The sequence below is a fragment of the Mustelus asterias genome, chromosome 12 (genome assembly GCF_964213995.1).
Source record: "Mustelus asterias chromosome 12, sMusAst1.hap1.1, whole genome shotgun sequence".
In the NCBI taxonomy this organism is placed as follows: Eukaryota; Metazoa; Chordata; class Chondrichthyes; order Carcharhiniformes; family Triakidae; genus Mustelus; species Mustelus asterias.
The window spans coordinates 101,253,069-101,274,883 of NC_135812.1; the positions used below are offsets into that span (position 1 = coordinate 101,253,069).

General features: G+C 44.1%; 1 protein-coding gene across 5 annotated transcripts in view; it reads left to right on the forward strand.

The window, feature by feature from the left end:
* The first annotated feature begins 1,727 nt into the window (after nt 1-1,727).
* The window catches only part of aspscr1 (ASPSCR1 tether for SLC2A4, UBX domain containing), a 240,170-nt gene continuing 220,082 nt past the window's right edge, over nt 1,728-21,815 (forward strand). For 4 of the 5 annotated variants that reach the window (XR_013499185.1, XR_013499186.1, XM_078225724.1 and 1 more), the window contains exons 1-3: nt 1,756-1,876; nt 7,458-7,513; nt 13,169-13,283. Coding sequence is in view for 3 of the 5 variants with exons in the window: in XM_078225724.1 (XP_078081850.1) it covers nt 1,796-1,876; nt 7,458-7,513; nt 13,169-13,283 (252 nt within the window). In the remaining 2 variants the exon portion in view is untranslated. Of the gene's footprint in view, nt 1,877-7,457; nt 7,514-13,168; nt 13,284-21,815 lie in introns of all 5 variants that reach the window. The other variant, XM_078225723.1, reaches the window with a different exon arrangement.

The window sequence follows — 21,815 nt, forward strand, 5'->3', positions numbered from 1 at the left end:
CTCTGCCCAAGGCTGAAAGGAACTACAAAAGGTCATGAATGTAGCCCAATCCATCATGCAAACCAGTCTCCCATCCATTGACTCTGTCTACACTTCCCGCTGTCTCGGCAAAGCAGCCAGCATAATTAAGGACCCCATGCATCCCGGACATTCTCTCTTCCACCTTCTTTGGGAAAAAGATACAAAAGTCTGAGGTCACGTACCAACCGACTCAAGAACAGCTTCTTCCCTGCTGCCGTCAGACTTTTGAATGGACCTACCTTACATTAAGTTGATGTTTCTCTGCACTCTAGCTATGACTGTAACACTACATTCTGCACTCTCTCCTTTCCTTCTCTATGAACGGTATGCTTTGTCTGTATAGCGCGCAAGAAACAATACTTTTCACTGTATGCTAATACATGTGACAATAATAAATCAAATCAAATCTTTGGACTGTGGGAGGCCATGTTCCCATGATTGGCCATGCTAAATTGTCCCTTAACGTCAGGGGGATTAGCAGGGGAGGGGTTATGGGGATAGGGCCTGGGTGGGATTGTGGTCGGTGCCGGCTCGATGGGCTGAATAGTCTCTTTCTGCACTGTAGGATTCTATAATTCTATAACTGGCTTCGTCTGGGTTCATTGGGATGATTGGCTGTGTTGAGGTTTGAATGCAGTGATTGGCTGTGCTCTGGTTTTGTTGCACAGATTGGCTGAGCTGGGTGGGTTACTCTGATTGGCTGTGCTGAGTGGATTACTCTGATTGGCTGTGCTCTGGTTTTGTTGCACTGATTGGCTGAGCTGGGTGGGTTACTCTGATTGGCTGTGCTGAGTGGGTTACTCTGATTGGCTGTGCTGAGTGGGTTACTCTGATTGGCTGAGCTGAGTGGGTTACTCTGATTGGCTGTGCTGGGTGGATTACTCTGATTGGCTGTGCTAAGTGGGCTACTCTGATTGGCTGAGCTGGGTGGGCTACTCTGATTGGCTGTGCTGGGTGGGTTACTCTGATTGGCTGTGCTGGGTGGGTTACCCTGATTGGCTGAGCTGGGTGGTTTACTCTGATTGGCTGAGCTAAGTGGGTTACTCTGATTGGCTGTGTTGGGTGGGTTACTCTGATTGGCTGTGCTGGGTGGGTTACACTGATTCTCTGAGCTGAGTGGGCTACTCTGATTGGCTGAGCTGAGTGAGTTACCCTGATTGGTTGAGCTCAGTGGGTTACTCTGATTGGCTGTGCTGAGTGGGTTACTCTGATTGGCTGTGCTGGGTGGGTTACACTGATCCTCTGAGCTGAGTGGGCTACTCTGATTGGCTGAGCTGAGTGGGTTACTCTGATTGGTTGAGCTGAGTGGGTTACTCTGATTGGCTGAGCTGAGTGGGTTACTCTGATTGGCTGTGCTGAGTGTGTTACTCTGATTGGCTGAGCTGGGTGGGTTACTTTGATTGGCTGAGCCGAGTGGGTTACTCTGATTGGCTGTGCTGGGTGGGTTACTCTGATTGGCTGAGCTGGGTGGGTTACTCTGATTGGTCGAGCTGGCCAATTCTGCACCGATTGGCTGCGTTGCTTATTGTTGATTGGCTCCGACCCAGACCCGTTCCTCTCTGATTGGCTGCGCGGAGGAGGCCAAGCTGTGCACCGATTGGCTGTTACTTTGCGGCCAACGCTGATTGGCCGCAGCTCTGGCCTGGGGGGGGCAGCGTTCCCATTGGCGGCTCTTTCCCCTGATTGACATGCGCGTGGCCGGCCGTTTTGGGGGCCGGCAGCCGCGCCTGCGCGGTGTGCGCTTGGAGTAGAGAGAGAGAGAGACAGAGGGGCGATGGCGGCGGCGGTCACGGTGCTGGCGCCGAATGGGAGGCGGCAGCAGGTGAAAGTGGCGGCGAGTACCCCGCTGCTACAGGTGAGAGAGAGAGAAAGAGAGAGGGGGCCCCGGACTGAAATGAACCCCACTCCCGGCAAGCTGCACCTTGTGAGGGGATTCCTCTGCCTGGCTCGCCGGGCCTTGGCACCTGGAGCTGGGTGACCAAACTGGCAGTGCCCCTCACACAGGGGACTGCAGATTGCAAACCTTCACTGTGAGCATCCCCATGGCCAGCTAACCTCACACTAGGTTCACATATGTCTCTGTGTGTGTGAGATATATTTTATTGCTGGGCTGCACATCTTTTATTATCACCTGCCTATTCCAGATTGCAATGAGGTCCTTTCCACAATAAAACAAAATACCCTCAGCGTAAGATAAAAGTGAATTACTGTGGATGCTGGAATCTGAAACTGAAAATGCTGGAAAATCTCAGCAGGTCTGACAGCATCTGTGGAGAGAGAATAGAGTAAGAAGTCTCACAACACCAGGTTAAAGTCCAACAGGTTTATTTGGTAGCGCAAGCTTTCGGAGCGCTGCCCCTTTCATCGGGTGATGAAGAGGCAGTGCTCCGAAGGCTTGTGCTACCAAATGTTGGACTTTGTTGGGTAGCGCAAGCTTTCGGAGCGCTACCCCCTTCATCAGGTGGGGACAGTGCTCCGAAAGCTTGTGGCTTGTGCTACCACATAAACCTGTTGGACTTCAACCTGGTGTTGTGAGACTTCTTACTGTGCTTACCCCAGTCCAATGCCGGCGTCTCCACATCGAGAGAGAATAGAGCCAACGTTTCGAGTCTGGATGACCCTTCTTCAGAGCCAACATACCCTGCCAGCCTTTCAAAGGAATGACATGCTCTAATAAAAAGATCTGACTCACTTTACACTAAATAGGTTCACCAGCTGCCCCTGTTCCTTGAGTTGGTTAACCTCTCTCCTCCCCACTTTCTCAAATGCAACACTGTCATTTGGCAAAATAATCCCCATTTTGCAGTCCCTCTACTTCAAAGCCTCAATTCTGCCAGCTGTTTCTGAATGCTTTTTAACTTGGCGGGGGCTTCCTTCCTTGAAAATTGCTTGTGTTAAAGGGGAAGGTAGAGTTCTGAAATTTAAAGAATAAAGAAAATGCTGGATAAAGTCTGGACAGACTCGGCCGAGAGGACCAGAGATAACATTTCAAATCTAAATGATCCTTCTGCTTGTATTAAAGTTCAGAGTTCTGTGTTAACTTCATTTGTGATAATGCGCAGGTGATCTTGTTGCCAATTTTAAATTAATTTTCAAAGCCACCCCAAAAGAGTGAAAAAAAAATGATGATCTATTTATAGTGCCTTTTATGTGCTCAAAACATTCTCGGGCACTTTCATGACCAGCGAATTAACCTTTGAAGTGTGATCCCTTTTGTAGACAAACACGACAGCCAATTTGCACGCAGCATTGTACCACAAACATCATGAAAGGATTGACCGGTTAAACCCTTTGGTGGTGTTGGTTGAGGAGGAATGTTGGTTAGCCCACAGAGAACTCCCTGCTCTTTTGGATGAAGTGTTTGGGATTTTTTAAAAAAACACACACATTATTCAGAGCAAACAGATGGGACCTTAGTTTAACATTTTGCCTATTTTCTCTGGGTTAGAAACATGGGACCAGACGTAGGTCATTCAGCTGTTTGATTGAGTCTGCCCTGCCATTCAGTTAGAGCTGAGCTTAACTCCATCTAGCTGCTTTTATTCCCCAACCCTGAATGTACATACCTCACAAATCTAACACTCAGTTTTGAAATTTTCAATTGCCCCTCGGTCTCAGCAGTTTTTTGGGGTGAAAATGTCAAATTATGGTTGCTTTTTGTGTGAAGTATGTCTGCGGTCACCCAAATCGTCTTATTGTTGTTATTTATTTGTCACAAGTAAGGCTTACATTAACACTGCAATGAAGTTACTGTGAAATTCCACCATACTCCGCCGCCTGTTCGGGTCAGTGCACCCTAACCAGCACATCTTTCAGACTGTGGGAGAAAACCGGAGCACCCGGAGGAAACCCACGCAGACATGGGGAGAACGTGCAAACTCCACATAGTCACCCAAGCCAGGAATCGAACCCGAATCGTAGAAATCGTAGAAACCCTACAGTGCAGAAAGAGGCCATCTGGCCCATCGAGTCTGCACCGACCACAATCCCACCCAGGCCCTATCCCCATATCCCTACATATTTACCCGCTAGTCCCTCTAACCTGCACATCTCAGGACACTAAGGGGCAATTTTTTTTAGCATGGCCAATCAACCTAACCTGCACATCTTTGGACTGTGGGAGGAAACCGGAACACCCGGAGGAAATCCACACAGACACGAGGAGAATGTGCAAACTCCACACAGACAGTGACCCAAGCCGGGAATTGAACCCAGGTCCCTGGAGGTGTTAAGCAGCACTGCTAACCACTGTGCTACCGTGCCGCCCTACTGTGCTACCGTGCCGCCCTGGTGCTGTGAGGCAGCAGTGCTAATCACTGTGCCGCCCCTCTAGCTCTAATGTTATTTTAAAAAAAATTCTCATTTAGAGTCACATGTAGGCCAGACCAGGTAAGGAACACCGATTTCCTTCCCTAAAGGACATTAGTGAAACGGATGGATTTTTACAACAATTGGCAGTGGTTTCGTGTCATTGTTAGATTTTTTTTTCCAGATTTTTATTGAGATCATATTTCATTGTCTGCTCCGGTGGGATTTGAACCTGGGTCCCCAGATCTTGCCCTGGGTCTCTGGATTACTAGTCTCTAGTGACAATTCCACTACACGACCATCTCCACAAAGTGCCCCTTTGTTCTGAACACTCCCACCAAAAGAAATAGATTCTCTCTACTCTTCCAACTTGATGGGCCAAAAGGCCTCTTCCTGTGCTGTGGTGACTTTAGAAATCCGTTACTCATCTCTCATCACCTCAAGTAAATCGCCTCTTAACTATGTATAGTCCCTTGATTGCAGAATATTATTTGCTGAAATCCTGGAGTTCTTGCCTTCCGCCTGTGAGGTGAGAGCACTTGACACGTTTTAAGAACTAAGAACTCAAGCTACCACTGTGCCCCATTTTAGATTTTGCAAATGTTGATTATCTATTAGGTGTAATAAGCTGTGGCAAAACTTGAGAATGGGGTCCACCACTGCAAAACAATTGGAGATTGGACAAAATTTCATTACCTCCTTGGTGCTGACTTGATGTGGAGTGAGAACTAGAACCCTGGAAGATAATTGGAAAAAAAATAAACCAGTTCTGACGAAGGGTCACCCTGACTCGAAACATTGGCTCTATTCTCTCTCCACAGATGCTGTCAGACCTGCTGAGATTTTCCAGCATTTTATGTTTCAGATTCCATCATCCGTAGTATTTTGCTTTTATATAAAATAAACTTTACTGCGCTTCCTGTTTATAGTTTAGAATTTTTAAATAATAGCCCATAGCCCACTCAAAAAAAACTGAGCAGTCTGGTCCTAAAATTGCTGTTTGATTAAAAATCAAACATGAAAACATGGTCACTATCCCTAGATTATCCAAATAACCGCTGGAGGGAATTATGAACTACGTTGCTCAGTTTGAAACAAGTGCTGCCTAAGGTGTGACTTGGCTCTTCAGAACAAAATAAAAAAGTACCAAAATAATACACTCTTGTGCTGCTGTTGTCATGTTGGATATTTTAAAACAGTAATTTTCAAATGTTTGTGTGTGGCTGACCTATGTAAGCATTGAACAATTTCTGGTGGAATCCTCTTTAAGAATGCACAGTAGTGGACGTAATGAGGGTGATTCTCTGGCCCCCGTGTGCCCTGGTGCAAATCACATCATGGCTGGAGAATATCACAAGAGGAGCCGAACACAATTTGCACCGACAAGAATCCCATTTGGGATTCTCCCTGCTTCCCCCATTGCCGATGTAATCTGATTCACACCCAATGAGTGTGTGCACCAGATTAGCATATTTAAATTGCAGTGAATGCAGGGTTGGTTTAGAGCCGGATTCACTGACCCTCCGGTGCAAACTGCTACTGGTCTCCACAAACAGAGACCAGGCGTGATGGCTTCACGGAGGCACTTGGAGGTTATTGAAGCCCACAGGTGCTCAGGTACATGGCTTGGCAGTGACCAGGTACAGCCCTCGGCAGTGCCAACCAGTAAGCAATACCAATCTGGCACTTCAGGAGGTGGGCCATGGGGGATCTCCAGCGACTCCATATTGGCATTTCACACACTTGTGAGAGGCACTGCTGGTGAGGGTGGAGAGGTGGGGTGGGTTGCCCTCATGCTGTCATGCCGGGGAGAACTGACCGGGAAATTTAATGATGGAGGGTCCAGAGTCTGGGGTGTTCCTTGTTCTTGTGGGGGGTACCGTTGTCAATGGTGGGGAGGAAAGGTATCCTTCAATTTCACTTTGAAGTCAGGGCACTTTTTAAAAATGGCACCTCATCCCTGAGGAGCTGGTCTTGCCAGCGCCTTCAGTTCCTGTACATCTCCTTCCTGGCAAGAATCTCCACAAGCTCCAGAAAAATGACAAGTGAGGCAGAATTATGATCTGGATCACATTGACCCACCCACCGGGATTCTCACCGTTTTTCTCGCTGGAGATGGGGCGGCATGGTGGCACAGTGGTTAGCACTGCTGTCTCACAGTGCCAGGGACTCGGGTTCGATTCCCGGCTTGGGCCACTATCTTTGCGGAGTCTGCACGTTTTCCCAGTGTCTGCGTAGGTTTCCTCCGGGTGCTCCGGTTTCCTCCCGCAGTCCGAAAGACGTGCTGGTTAGGTGCATTGTCCAGGCTAAATTCTCCCTCAGTGTACCCGAACAGGTGCCGGAGTGTGGCGACTGAGGGATTTTCACAGTAACTTCATTACAGTGCTAATGTAAGCTTACTTGTGACACTAATAAATAAACTTAAAAGATGACACTTGGTAATATTTGTGGGAAAATTCTACCTAATATGTGTTCAGAACAAGGGGGCAGAACTTTAAAATTTGAGCTAGACTTTTCAGGAGTGTTGTCAGAAATGCTTCACATTAAAAGTAGTGTAAATTTGTGTTCTGTCCCCAATAAGCCAGATGGCAAATATAGAAAATAAAGGATTGAATGCTGAATTGTTGAAACGTTATGGCAGCAGCGCCCATGATGTCTAACCCCAGTCACACGCGCACACACTTTTGATAGCCATTTGATGGAATTCACTTATCGGTCACACGTAGGCTTACACTGCAATGAAGTTACTGTGAAAATCCCCCAGTCGCCACACTCTGGCGCCTGTTCGGGTACACTGAGGGAGAATTTAGCATGGCCAATGCACCTAACCAGCACGTCTTTTGGAGTGTGGGTGGAAACCGGAGCACCCGGAGGAAACCCATGCAGACACCTGAGGAATTGTGATTTGCTTAAAGTTGACATTGAGCTGAGCTTTGATTTGAATTCTCCTCGATCTATCATTCATCGGCTAAAATTACGAAAAGGGAACATTTCCTTCTTGATTTTCATCCAACCTTGCTACTGAATAGATCTTTTTGTGAAACATGTTTTTCTCTTGCAGCCAAAAAAAATCCGTCTTTCTAAAGTAAAATGATTGTTACTTATCATTATATTTTTCTATTTATTAGGTTTTAGAAGAGGTGTGTAGAAAACAAAAATTGAATCCTGAGGAATATGCTCTCAAGTAAGAATCTTATATCCAATTAGTAATGCCTGATTTTTGTTGTTTGCCTTTACCTTGAAGTGCAAAGGTTCCGGGAAGGAAACCACCAACCTGCTTCTGCATAGTTATACATTTGTTTCATTGTCTTTTCTGTTGAAATCGTTCACCTTTCTGGATAGCATCCCCCTGATTTGGGACTGCCCAAAATCAAATGTTGTTTTGTAAGAGTCATGGATAAATCTACATCTGGGTGGAGAAAATGGGCTGCTTTCTGACACCCTGTCATCTGATGCAAACCACTGTCTCCATTTATGACTTTTTAACACATTTGTTGAGTAACCTTTTTGCAATGATTGCTGCACGTTTGCATACAGAGCTTCAGGTTTTTAGGTGTCCAGATCACCAACAACCTGTCCTGGTCCCTCTATGCGGATGCTATAGTTAAGAAAGCCCACCAATGCCTCTGCCCTCTCAGGAGATTAAGGAAATTTGGCATGCCCACTATACCTCTCACCAACTTCTACAGATGCACCATGGAAAGCATTCTTTCTGGTTGTATCGCAGCTTGGTATGGCTCCTGCTCTGTCCAAGACCGCAGTAAACTACAAAGGGTCGTGAATGAAGCCCAGTCCTGCACTCAAATCAGCCTCCCATCCATTGACACTGTCCACACTTCCTGCTGCCTCAGAAAAGCAGCCAGCATAATCAAGGACCCCACACACCCCAGATATATTCTCTTCCACTTTCTTCCGTCGGGAAAAAGATACAAAGTCTGAGATCACGTACCAACTGACTCAAAAACAGCTTCTTCCCTGCTGCCATCAAACTTTTGAATGGACCTACCATGCATTAAGTTGATCGTTCTCTACTCCTCGCTATGACTGTAACATTCTGCACTCTCTCTTTATGTACAGTATGCTTTGTTTAGTGCACAAGAAACAATACTTTTCACAGTATAGGAATACATGTGACAATAAATCAAACTCAAATAATTATAGCTAAGTCTCTCTCCTTGATGTAAATCACAAGTGGATCCAGTGTCGTGCTTGGACTAAGCCAGATATTATGCTGGTGTATAATGAGGTGTATTGTGCTGCAAAGTTAAATTTGGCTTGCTCCCTCCCCCTGACCTAGTTCACCCTATATATAACAATTTTCAGATTGAGATAGACGCTCATAACTTCTTAAGGACTTTCTACACGTTTAATTCGTAATATGTTGTAGTGCATATAACAATTTGCCCATCACAGGACTTGCTGTGAAGAATGCTGCCAACAATCTGCAAGCAATGGTACATTCGAGCATACAGATATGCATTTGGTTGCAGGCCTAGGTACTAGATCCCAGTACAGACCAGTTGAGTAAATTTGATGTGTTTCTAGGCTGTATATTCTGTGAAATGTAATTCGATATAGATACTGAGTTGTGGCCTGAACCTAATGAACACAGTCTAACCTGAAAGTTTGCTAGCTGAAACACAATTAAAATCTGTGTGACTTAAGGGAGGTACTTTTTTATTTAAAGTACTTAGACCTTTTTGCCTTGACTCAGGCTAGTTTAGACCTTTCTATTGGAATACTACACTTGGCATCCTGCTGTTATCTAACATTGTCATCTGTATGTAATCTTGCAGAAGTTCTGTTTATATCTGTACAGTATAAACATTCATGTGCATGCTTATATTGTCAACAAGCACTTTTATATTATTGCATGATGCATTCTGCTGTGTTCAAATTTCAAAGAATTGCAGTGCAGGAACAGGCCATTCAGCCCACCTGGTCTATGTTGGCATTGATGCCCATGCAAACTTCCTTCCACCATTCTTTATCTATCCCTATTGGCATATCCTACTATTCTTCACTCCCTCATGCACTTATCCATTTTCCTCTTAAATGTTTCTGTTATTCACCTCAACCACTGCTTTAGGTAACAAGTTCCACATTCCACATTCTTACTACATTTGGATCCCTGTTGGATTTACTGGTGACGGAAACTGAATGGCCATATACTTGGGGATGAGCCCAAAGCTTTCATTTCAAAATTCTTACCATTGTTTGCAAATTTCTTCATGGCTTTTCTTACACTGTAATCTCTATCAGTCTTATTTCTGTATCCTCCTTGATTCTGATTTGACACAACTGTGCACAATTGTTGGTAGAATTATCAGCAATGATGAATACTCTTCCAATTCCTCCTCCCAGTATCTTTACCACCTTTGCCTTTGAGACCTGCTTTGGGATGTTTCACCATATTAAAGGCGCTATGTAAATGTAAGTTGTTATAATGTCCATTGGAGACCAGGATTTGGCGAGCTGAATTTGGGATAAAACATATTTAATGGGCTTTTTGTGCCATGCATGATTCCAACTATTTTGCACCACTTATAACCTTTATAGTGGCCTAAAAGGATTTTAAAATACTTTGTTAACATTATTTTTTCTGCTTTTACAAAAATTGTAAGCAGATTGTTATGTGGCACTTTCAACGTGTTAAATGTGATAGATTTCAAACAGATCGATCAACTCAGGATGGGACATCCATCAGGCACTTGCACCATCAGCAGCTGAAAAGTGGCGTGGCAAGTCCACACTACCATTACTATCAAACCAGGGGATCAACCCTGGTTCGATGAAGAATGCAGGAGGTCATGCCAGGAACAACACCAGGTATACCTAAAATTGAGATGTCAACTTGGGTGAAGCTACAACTCCGGACTACTTGCATGTGTACTTGGTGTAAGCAGCATGTAATAGACAAAGTTAACCAATCCCACAATGAAAGATTCATATCTAAGCACTGCAGTCTTGTCACATCCAGTTGTGAATAATGGTGGACACGGCCAAAATATTTGCAACCATCTTCAGCCAGAAGCTCTGAGTGGGTGCACCACTTTGGCTTCCTCCTGAGGTCCCCAGGATCACAGCTGCAAATCTTCAGCCAATTTAATTCAGTCCACCTGATATCATGGCTGATGATACTGGATACTGCGAAGGCTATGGGCCCTGACAATATTCCAGCAATAGTACTCAAAACTTGTGCTCCAGAACTAGCAATGCATAGAGCCAAGCTGTTCCAGTACAACTACAACACTGGCACCTACCTGGTAATGTGGAAAATTGCCCAGGTGTGTCCTGTCCACAAAAAGCAGGACAAATCCAACCTGTCAGTTGTTGCCCCATCAGTTAATGACTGTCTGCAAAGTGATGGAAGGTGGTGTTGACAATGCTATCAAGTAGCATTTATTCAGCAATAACCTGTTGTCAGGCACTCATTCTGGGTTCCGCTAAGACCACTCAATTCCTGACCTCATTACAACCTTAGTCCAAGCATGGGAAAAGAGCTGAAATCAAGAGATGCGTTGAGAGTGACTGTCCTTGACATGAAGACAGCATTTTTACCAAGTGTGACATCAAGGAGCCTTCGCTAAACTGGAGTCAATGGGATTCACATGGAAAACTCTCCACTGGTTAGAGTCATACCTCACACGAAAGAAGATACTTGTAGTTGTTGGAGGTCAATCAGCTCGGCCCTGGGACATCGCAGCAGGATTTCCTCTGTATCGTGTCCTAGGCCCAACCATCTTCAGCTGCTTCATCAACGATCTTCCCTTCAACATAAGGTCAGACCTGAGGAAGTTCGCTGATGATTGCACAATGTTCAGCACCGTTCATAACGTTTTGGATACAGAAGCAGCCCATGTTCATGTGCAGCAAAACCTGGACAACATTCAAGTTTGGGCTAATAATTGACAAATAGGATTCATGCCACAGAAGTTCCAGGCACTGGTCGCCTCCAACAAGAGAGATTCTAACCACCTCCACTGATATTCATTGGTATTACTGTTGCTAAATCCCCCACTTGCAACATCCTGGGGTTAGCCGTTCCTTTGCAGTCGCTGGGTCAAAATCCTGGAATTCCCTCCCTAACGGCATTGTGGGTCATTCCACAGCACATGGACTGCAGCGATTCAAGAAGGCAGCTCATCGCCACCTTCTCAAGGGCAACTCAGGATGGGCAATAAATGCTGGCCGGCCAGCGCTGCCCACATTCCACAAATGAATAAAACAAAGGCATCAACCAGAAACTGAATATAATATAAATACTATGGCTACATGAGAAGGTCAGAGGCTGGCAATCCTGTGGCACCAAACTCACCTCTTTACTCCCCAAAGCTTGTCTAGCATCTACAAGGCACAAGTCAGGAGTGCATTGGAATACTCTCCACTTGCTTGGATGAGTGTGGCTCCAACAACACTCAAGCTCAATGTCATCCAGGACAAAGCCCATTTGATTGGCACCCTCCCACCATCTTAAATCTTCACTCCCTTCACCAACGAACAGTGACAGTAGTATATTCCATCTACAAAATGCACCACAGCAACTCACCAAGACTCCTTAGACAGCACCTTCCAAACTCACGGCCTCTATCACCTCGAAGGACATGGGCAGCAGATGCATGGGGACACCATCACCTACAAGTTCTCCTCCAAGCCACACACCGTCCTGACAAGGAACTATATTGCCGTTCCTGGGTCAAAATCCTGGAACTCCCTCTCAAACAGCATTGTGGGTGTACTTACACCAGATGGACTGTGGTGGTTCAAAATGGCAGCTCACCACCTCCTCTAGGGCACTTTGGGATGGGAAATGAATGCTGGCCTAGTCAGTGACACCCACATCCTGTGGAAGAATAAAAAAAAAATTGATGAAATCCTTCTTGTAAATTGATGTGGTTCACTGTTGGAATTTTTTTCGCATGACCATTTTTGATGTGGATAAAACTTATGTAAAGGGATATTGTGTAAATTTAACCAGAGACAGCAGAAGGATCTCTTCAATCTCTACTTTTCTAGTAAACATAGAACAAGATTCCAGGGGACCATTTTGAAGGATAGATGATCCTCATTTACCTTTTATTGGCAATTGTGACAGTTTTGCACCGGAAGGAGTGCCTTCTGTTTGTGGTTAATCCAACAGGATTTGTTAAATGAGGAAATTCCTTTAGGAACAATGCAAAACTTGGTTGAAATGATTTTGCAGTGATTGTAATCTGAAAGATGTTTTAACAGGCTATCAATTCTGGTAGACTGCACGGAGCCATGCCTGATCTCAGCAGGACATACCCAGTTTCATGAAATTACTCTATGCACATACAAACAAAGGCACATGGAACAAGTCATTCAGCCTGTCTCACGCAATTGTGATACCTTGTACATCACAATACATAAACTCCCCATCTCACCCGAGACCATTTACATCCCTCAATGCTAATGTCTACTTTGGAGCTCTTCAACTCAAAACAGCTCTAGAGTTACATAAAGGGAGCGAGGACAATACCTTCTATTTCCAGAATTCTCATTGTTTAATGTTCCGCTTCAGGTGGATAAAAGTGGTAGCTCTGAATGGCAGTTGAATGTTCAGTGTCCTACCCTTAAAGCGATATCTTTGATACATTGCTTGCTATAAAAGGTTATTCCAAATTTAACTTTAAGCATGTTAGTAAGCAATGATATCCTGTAGATTTTTAGGATAAATATTTCATCGCACACCACCAAAACAATGAATTGTAATGGGGATCTAAAAAATATTCTCTTGAATTTTGAGGGTATAGGTTTGAAGGTTGTATGTTGAAATGTAGCAGAAGTTGAATATTGATGGTTGGTTGGTTGATTGCAGGTTCCAGAGAACAGTTTTGGATTTGTCACAGCAGTGGCGATTTGCCAATGTCCCGAACAATGCCAAGTTGGAGATGGTTGCAGCTGTACGCCAGCATGCTGGAACAGAGAGTAAGGTAGGTTTGCAGATCAATTGCTAATCTTGCGGTTCAATTCAGTAACATTCATGGTCAGTGCTGCAAAGGACTGTAATTATGTTCCTTTTTAAGCAAGCCTTTGGAATATGTGCTGTTGGTCCGTTGTGCTGTTTCTTGACATTGAAGTATTATTTTAGATGTTGCATGTGAAAAGGATATGATCATCCATTTTTAAAGGTTTAACGGGATAATTTAAAAATAACTCTTCAGCAAATAAGAACATAAGAACATAAGAACATAAGGAGCAGGAGTAGGCCATCTAGCCCCTCGAGCCTGCCCCGCCATTCAATAAGATCATGGCTGATCTGACGTGGATCAGTACCACTTACCCGCCTGATCCCCATAACCCTTAATTCCCTTACCGATCAGGAATCCATCCATCCGCGCTTTAAACATATTCAGCGAGGTAGCCTCCACCACCTCAGTGGGCAGAGAATTCCAGAGATTCACCACCCTCTGGGAGAAGAAGTTCCTCCTCAACTCTGTCTTAAACCGACCCCCCTTTATTTTGAGGCTGTGTCCTCTAGTTTTAACTTCCTTACTAAGTGGAAAGAATCTCTCCTCCTCCACCCTATCCAGCCCCCGCATGGTTGTGTTCATCAAGTAAGCAATGTTAGTTCCATTGAATGGAGGACCATTCTCCCCTTCCAGATGCTGCCAGACCTGCTGAGATTTTCCAGCATTTTCTCTTTTGGAATGGAGGACCTCTTCATGTAACCCATGTTGGCATCAAGTGCTTGGATATAGTATAGTTTGATGTAAAGGTGAAACTCAAATGTAGTCTGGCCCAACAATGTGCCTGAAAACCAACCTCTGTAAAGCACCAGTTTGACCTTCTCCTTTCCAGCCCGAGCCACCTTGTGTTATCTCTTTGTCTCGATCATTCGTAGCAGCTGACAGAGAAGTCAACGGGCGGCACGGTGGCGCACTGGTTGGCACTGCTGCCTCACAGCACCAGGGATCCGGGTTCGATTCCTGGCTTGGGTCACTGTCGGTGCGGAGTCTGCACATTCTCCCCTTGTCTGCGTGTGTTACCTCCGGGTGCTCCGGTTTCCTCCCACAGTCCGAAAGACGTGCTGGTTGGGGTGCATTGGCCATGCTAAATTCTCCCTCAATGTACCCGAACAGGTGCCGTAGTGTGGCGACTAGGGGATTTTCACAGTAACTTCATTACAGTGTTAATGTAAGCATACTTGTGACACTAATAAATAAACTTAAACTTAAGTAATATTGATAAATCTTTATTGTACAAGCAAGGTGCCTGGTAATTGAAGGGAGCTATAGTATTGCCAAAAAGGGCAATATTTGTGACTTATAACTATTCCACTTCGGCAAGTGTTTTTGTGTTGTAAATCAAACTTCAGCAACAGCGCTTATACTGTTGCAATATTTTCACCACAGGATCTGCTAAGCTCCCATTTTTTTCTGTAATACAAAGTGATTAGAATAATATTTAACAGGAAGGAAAGGTCGTGTTAGTTTTTGAATGCACAAGACGTAAACCCTAGTTTTCTAAAGCGCAGAGCCATTTTCTCCTGGAGACATTTTAAAAGTTAGTTTTGAGGCTTTGTGATCCAAATGAACATTTTTGAATTGTTAGTAAATGAATAAACTGCCTTGAGCTTTAAAAATTTGTTTCCAATCCTTCAGATGGAGGAGTCACCTAACCACCATTCGATCACAAACAGTTTTTGGTCACTCCCTTTGTAAGCTGTCTTTGAATTGTGGTCCTGTATTTGTGTCTGTGTTAAGCTATGAAACTCTCACTTGATGGGAAAAGGATAGTGATAGTGGCTGTGACGAAGGGTCATCCAGTCTCAGCGTTGGCTCTATTCTCTCTCCACAGATGCTGTCAGACCCGCTGAGATTTTCCAGCATTTTCTGTTTTTGTTGTGATAGTTTAGCTTATTTATTAGTGTCACAAGTAGACTTATACTGCAATGGAAGTTGCTACACTCAGGTGCCTGTTTGGGTACACTGCAGGAGAATTTAGCATGGCCAATGCACCTAACTTTCGGAATGTGGGAGGAAACTGGAGCACCCGGAGGAAACCCATGCAGACATGGGGAGAATGTGCTGACTCCGCACAGATGAGCGAGAATCGAACCTGAGTCCCTGGCGCTGTGAGGCTAACCACTGTGCCACCATGCCGCCCATACTGGTTGTGATGCCAGTTCTCAGCTAAAAGGTACAGGATTAGGCCATTCAGTCCATTAAACCTGTACTATTTACCATGATATCCTTTCCCTACAAAATTCTGCTTCAGTCTTGTAAATTTGACTCCACATCCACAGCTGCTTTGATGAAGAATTCCAGGTTTCCATTATCCAGAGTGTGGGAAAAGTACTTCCCATTTTCATTCAGAAACGACCCAGCTGTTTTAAGGTTATGCCTTCTGGATTCTGGTTCACTGCACCAGAAGGAATGAGTTTTCTGTATCTATAGAAATCCTTTATTATTTTAAACGCTAATATTCTGACGTTGTAGTGGGTCAGGGATGGATAGAAGCCAGTCCTAGTTTTTGAAATAATGACTGACACTGTCACCTTTCACACCTACAATGTGCGAGGACAATGATGATATTGAGACCTGTATTGGATGGGTTCCAGAATTCGTTTGTGAAACGCGTTGTTAAATCCCTGTGGATGGCCTCCAAAAAAAACAATGGAAAGTCAGAATGCAACGTTGTGCAGGCTCAGCTTATTAAAGAATTTGTATATAAAGGTTATCTATGTTAAAACAAAATGGTAACACAAAAAAATTGCAGGCTTGTTTTCAGATTGTCTACTTTTATTACATTTTACTAAAATCTGATGGAAGATGTAAAGGGATAGTCTACGTATACTGCTGCAGACTTGAGTATGCAGAAATGCAGTTATGGCTTAGCAACTGACGAGATATTTCCTGGATAGCTCGTAGAATGTGTCTGTTAGAGGAGAAAAAGAATCATTTCCATTGGGCATGGTTTTTCTACTTACATTAAGGATCCTTAACGTGGAAGATAAGTTCACCAGCATAGGCAGACTAGGAAATGAAGAAAAACACAAATGAATAATGATCCTTTGATGATGGTGCCATGGCAGATGTTGCATTAGTGCCTCCCCTCCACCAAACCAACACTTCCACAACAATAAGAATCCTATTCACCCATTGTCCACAGAATACCAGCTTATTCTGACCCAATCCACAAGAAATAAATGGAAGATTGTGGCATCAAACGTTGCAAGTTTGTCGCAAGGATCTGAGAAATCAGAGTGGAAGTTTGGCGTGGGAAAAGACGGGTTGATTGTTTCAAAAAATCTGAAATAAAACCACAAGTTGCTGCAAATATTCAGGTCAGGCAGAACCTATGGAGAGAGATATAGTCTTAACGTTTCGGATCAATAACCTTTCTTCAGAACTCGATCAAAGCTCATTGATCTGATGTGCTTTCTGTCCAGATGTAGTTAGGAAATTAAAGTTCAGAAAACTTTGGTGAATGTACTTTGCACTCGACGAACAATTACTTATTGGAAATGTCACTTGCAAATCAAACTTGGGGATGGGATTTAGCGATGGAATAATTATTTTCAGTTGCATTGGAAAGTCATCTTGTGTAAAGCCTGCAAACTGCATGCGCCATATCAAATTGGCTGGTAAATGGGCTGAAAGTTTGAAATGAATTAAGCTGAAAGCAAATCACACAAATGTTTTTCCAGAACACACAATTGTTTGTAAGAATGAGACGTTCAAAGGGAGGTTTTGCTGAAGAAATATTCTATATAGACACTGCAACCACTTTATTACTGAAGAACACATTTACCCAGGTGCTCTGACTTTTTGAGACGAAGGACTGTGGTTCAAACTTGGCTTTATTAAAACAACTTAAAGGAACAACTCTTAGACAAATTAAGTTAGCTTTTCCCTAAACTAGGCTGACTGCCTGAAAAACACCTGCTCTGGTGAACTTGACTGGTTGTTGGATTCAATTCACTGAGCTCGTGTCGACGGATGAACTCAGGGTCGTCTTGGTACAAAGGTGGATCTCGTATGTCGTCTTCCATCGTCACGGGTTGCAGCAGGCCGGTTGTCTCCAGCTTTCTATTCTGGAATGTTCTCAGGCTCTCAGCTAATGGGGTCATAGGGTGGGGATCACAGCACCCAGGTTGGGCTGGGTCATCCTGGATGGACATATCCCCTTTCAAGATATGCTCAATTTGAAATGCCAAGGAGTCTGCCTGAAACACAAACATGTATTTTTCTATTGTTCTGGCTGAGCACCTCTCGATGGGTTTCGGGTCTCCCATTGTTAAGGTCGAGCATCTCTGTTCATTTTGCAAGACAGATCTAGGTTGGTCCCTGTTGGCTTTTTACCGTGGTAACCTTGGCCTGTCCGCATTTCATCAGACCTTGCTTGCAGAAGTTATTTAGCGGTGTATAATTTAGTGTTCGATTTTATGTTGGGCCGAGTTGCTTAAGCCGTTGGCCACTTGGCCACAGAGGACTAATGCAGTTAAGGATATATTTTAACTGTCACGGAGGCATTAGGGTGTAATAATGTGGATTTAATTTTCACACCCCGGTTACAAAGTGAAAAAAGGACTGCAGAAGAACAAGAGGAATGGAAACTTGTGGCTGCCACCACATCAGTACTGGTGGGGGGATATTGGACATACTCCAAACTAGTCACATTCAACTCTTCAGAGAGACAATCCTCATTGATGCATCCCAGAAAAGAATTTTGTTTAATGTCTCCATTGGATTTGTTCATACTTCCCTTTAGCAAATAAGCTTCCTCGACAGAGGTGAGAAAACCTCATCCAATTCAAGTCACTTGCTAAAGTAATTATCTACAGAGTTTACAAAAAAAATCCAAACTTCTGGACGGCCACAAGAAGTTATTTGCTTTTCCTTTCTTAAAGTTAAAGTTTATTTATTAGTGTCACAAGTAGGCTTACAGTCACGCTGCAATGGAGCTACTGTGAAAATCCCTAGTTGCCACATTCCAGCACCTGTTTGGGTACACTGAGGGAGAATTTAGCACGGCCAATTCACCCAAGCTGCATATCTTTGGACTGTGGGAGGAAACCGGAGCACCCGGAGGAAACCAACGCAGACACGGGAAAAACATGCAAACTCCACACAGACAGTGACCCAAGCTGGGAATCGAACCCAGGTCCCTGGCGCTGTTAGGCCAGTCAGTGCCTGCCAGTCACTACCAGGACTAGAGATGAGGTCAGTGAGTCATCCAGTTGTATTATTGCAGCACTGTTACATGGATACTAGTACAGTCTGTACTGAAGTGTTGCCCAATCATTCATTGCATTGTCTAGTGACTAGTACAGTATCAAATTCAATAACATATAATTGGAAAAGGAATCCCCAAATGTTCTACAGTCAGTGTTGACTGAGGATAGAATGGAGATTTACAAGTTAATAGTACCTCCTTCGGGTTGTTTTTTTGATTTTCAGAGCTCAATAGCCGAATGCCAGATTAACATGGTTCAGCCTTTTCTTATCTTCACCCATAGTCCTCTGTATTTTTCCCCCTTCAAATATTTATCCAGTCTTCTTTTGAAAGTTACTATTGAACTATTGAGGGACGGGTTACACCTGAACTGGAGGGGGACTAACATCCTGGCAGGGAGATTTGCTAGAGCCACTCAGGAGGGTTTAAACTAGTTTGGCAGGGGGGTGGGATCCAAAGCAATAGGGAGACAGAAGAGAAGTTTGAGGACAGCACAGAAGTTAAAGAGCATATTAAGTAGTAAAGGCAGTGTCAGTAATCCTAGTACCAGACAGATCAGGCAAAAGCAGGACAGAGATCAAGGGAAGTCCAGATTAAACTGCATTTATTTCGATGCAAGAGAATTGTTTTTCAAACTGGAGGCCTGTGACCAGCGGTGTGCCTCAGGGATCAGTGCTGGGTCCACTGTTATTTGCCATTTATATTAATGATTTGGATGAGAATATAGGAGGCATGGTTAGTAATTTTGCAGGTGACACTAAGATTGGTGGCATAGTGGACAGTGAAGAAGGCTATCTCCAATTGCAACGGGATCTTGATCAATTGGGCCAGTGGGCTGACGAATGGCAGATGGAGTTTAATTTAGACAAATGCGAGGTGATGCATTTTGTTAGATTGAACCAGGGCAGGACTTGCTCAGTTAATGGTAAGGCATTGGGGAGGGTTACAGAACAAAGAGATCTAGGGGTAAATGTTCATAGCTCCTTGAAAGTGGAGTCACAGGTGGACAGAGTAGCGAAGAAGGCATTTGGCATGCTTGGTTTCACCGGTCAGAACATTGAATACAGGAGTTGGAATGTCTTGTTGAAGTTGCACAAGACATTGGTAAGGCCACACTTGGAATACTGTGCAATTCTGGTTGCCCTATTATAGAAAGGATATTATTAAAGTAGAAAGAGTGCAGAAAAGATTTACTAGGATGCTACCAGGACTTGATGGATTGAGTTATAAGGAGAGGCTGGATAGACTGCCAGAGGTAGTAGTAGATGCGGGTACAATTTTGTCTTTTAAAAAACATTTAGATAGTTACATGGGTACGATGGGTATAGAAGGATATGGGCCAAATGTGGGCAATTGGGATTAGCTTAAGGGTTTTAAAAAAAAGGGTGGCATGGACAAGTTGGGCCGAAGGGCCTGTTTCCATGTTGTAAACCTCGATGACTCTATCTGCTTCCACCACCCATTCAGGCAATGCATTCCACAACTCTCAATCATTTTAAAATGTCTTCCATGTCACCATCTCAGTCACAGGTCACTGAAGCTGAGTGGAACCCCAGTGAAAAATCACCTCTACAGAAATATAGAGAAGAACATTATTTACATACAGTGAAATACATTAGGTTTGTGGAAAAATATACAGTGGTTAAGGTGCTTATAGCAGATGCAGTGAAGTGCTTGAGTAGCAGAAGTGACCAATACTTATATATTTATATATAATTTATATATATTTATCTTTCCAGCAGTTTTGAACAGCAACAGCAGCTATATTCCAAAACAGTTGGGAGAAATGAACTCTAAACCCATCCTGTATTCTAGAATCTTGAGAGGGATTCAAATGACAATTTTGCCTCAACCAATTAGAATTGAGTGTTTCAACTATGACGCAATTTCCTTTGCAAGCCAATCCGAGTGAGAAGCTGATTTTCAGAGACAGGAGGATGCTACTCAAGTCCTGGGGAGCCATTGACATATTCTATTGGCAGGTTTTGGTGCACTAAACCTAGCTCAGAAAGGTTTGATTTGAGGTATAAAAAGGAGCAAACTGGAAATTGTTCAAATCCAGAGCAAGAGACAGCCAGAAGTGCTTGAGGAAGAGCCCAGCAGTGCTCCACCAGTTGCAGTCCTTGGTTGAGCCAGCAGTACCTGGAAGGTGGGATCTGTGCTTATCAACCGCAACTACTGATTTGGTGCAAAGATAACAATGAGACAATTGAGTAATTAGATATATCATAGTATGTGATTATGCAATTGCAGTAATTAGAACCTGTGAAATGTTTGACGGTTGTAGATTCAATTCTGGTTTAGAAGAGGTGGAAACCATGGCCGGAACTCTACCACCTCGCCCGCCACGGTATTGGCGCGGGCGAGGGTCTGACATCAGAAATTTCGGAAGACTTTGGGTGGGAATTTCCGGTCTCGCCCGAGCGAGGCCTTAAAATCCCGCCCCATATGGCTGCCCTTAACTTGTGCATTTTGTACTGACGGGTGGGAGAAGTCATGATGTGGAGATGCCGGTGTTGGACTGGGGTAAACACAGTAAGAGTTTTAACAACACCAGGTTAAAGTCCAACAGGTTTATTTGGTAGCAAATGCTATTAGCTTTCGGAGCGCTGCTCCTTCGTCAGATGGAGTGGAAATCTGCTCTCCAAAGCACAGTGATACTGCCAATGCATGTTTCATTTGGCATTTTGAAAGTAGAGATGAGTGAGTTTGGAGAACTTCTCAGTCCCATCCTCTTTGTGCAATGATAATGATTCACAGGGCAACTTGCTGCCGGTGGCTACTCTTGGACCTCCTTACCATGGCAAATTTACAAGACTATTTTACACAGCCCTCTCCCTCCCCACTGCTTACTTGCCTCTCAAAACAAATAATTTAATGACTTGTTTATTCTTAACAATAGTAAATGACTGATCTAAAGCTAATGACACTTCCATTTACTTCTCCTGTACCAAACAAAATAGTAGCAAGTACAGTGCAAGAAACGGAAAAAAAAATCAAGCTTCCACAGTGTCGATCGTTCAGACTATGTGTTTTTCATTTAACGTAACGACACATAGTTTGTAGCAATTACTGGGTGGCACAGTGGTTAGCATTGCTGCCTCACTGTGCTGGGGACTGGGTTTGATTCCCAACTTGGGTCACTTGTCTGTGCGGAGTTTGCACGTTCTCCCTGTGTCTGCGTGGGTTTCCTCCGGGTGCTCCGGTTTCCTCCCACAGTCCGAAAGATGTGCTGGTTAGGTGCATTGGTCATGCTAAGTTCTCCCTCAGTGTACCCGAGCAGG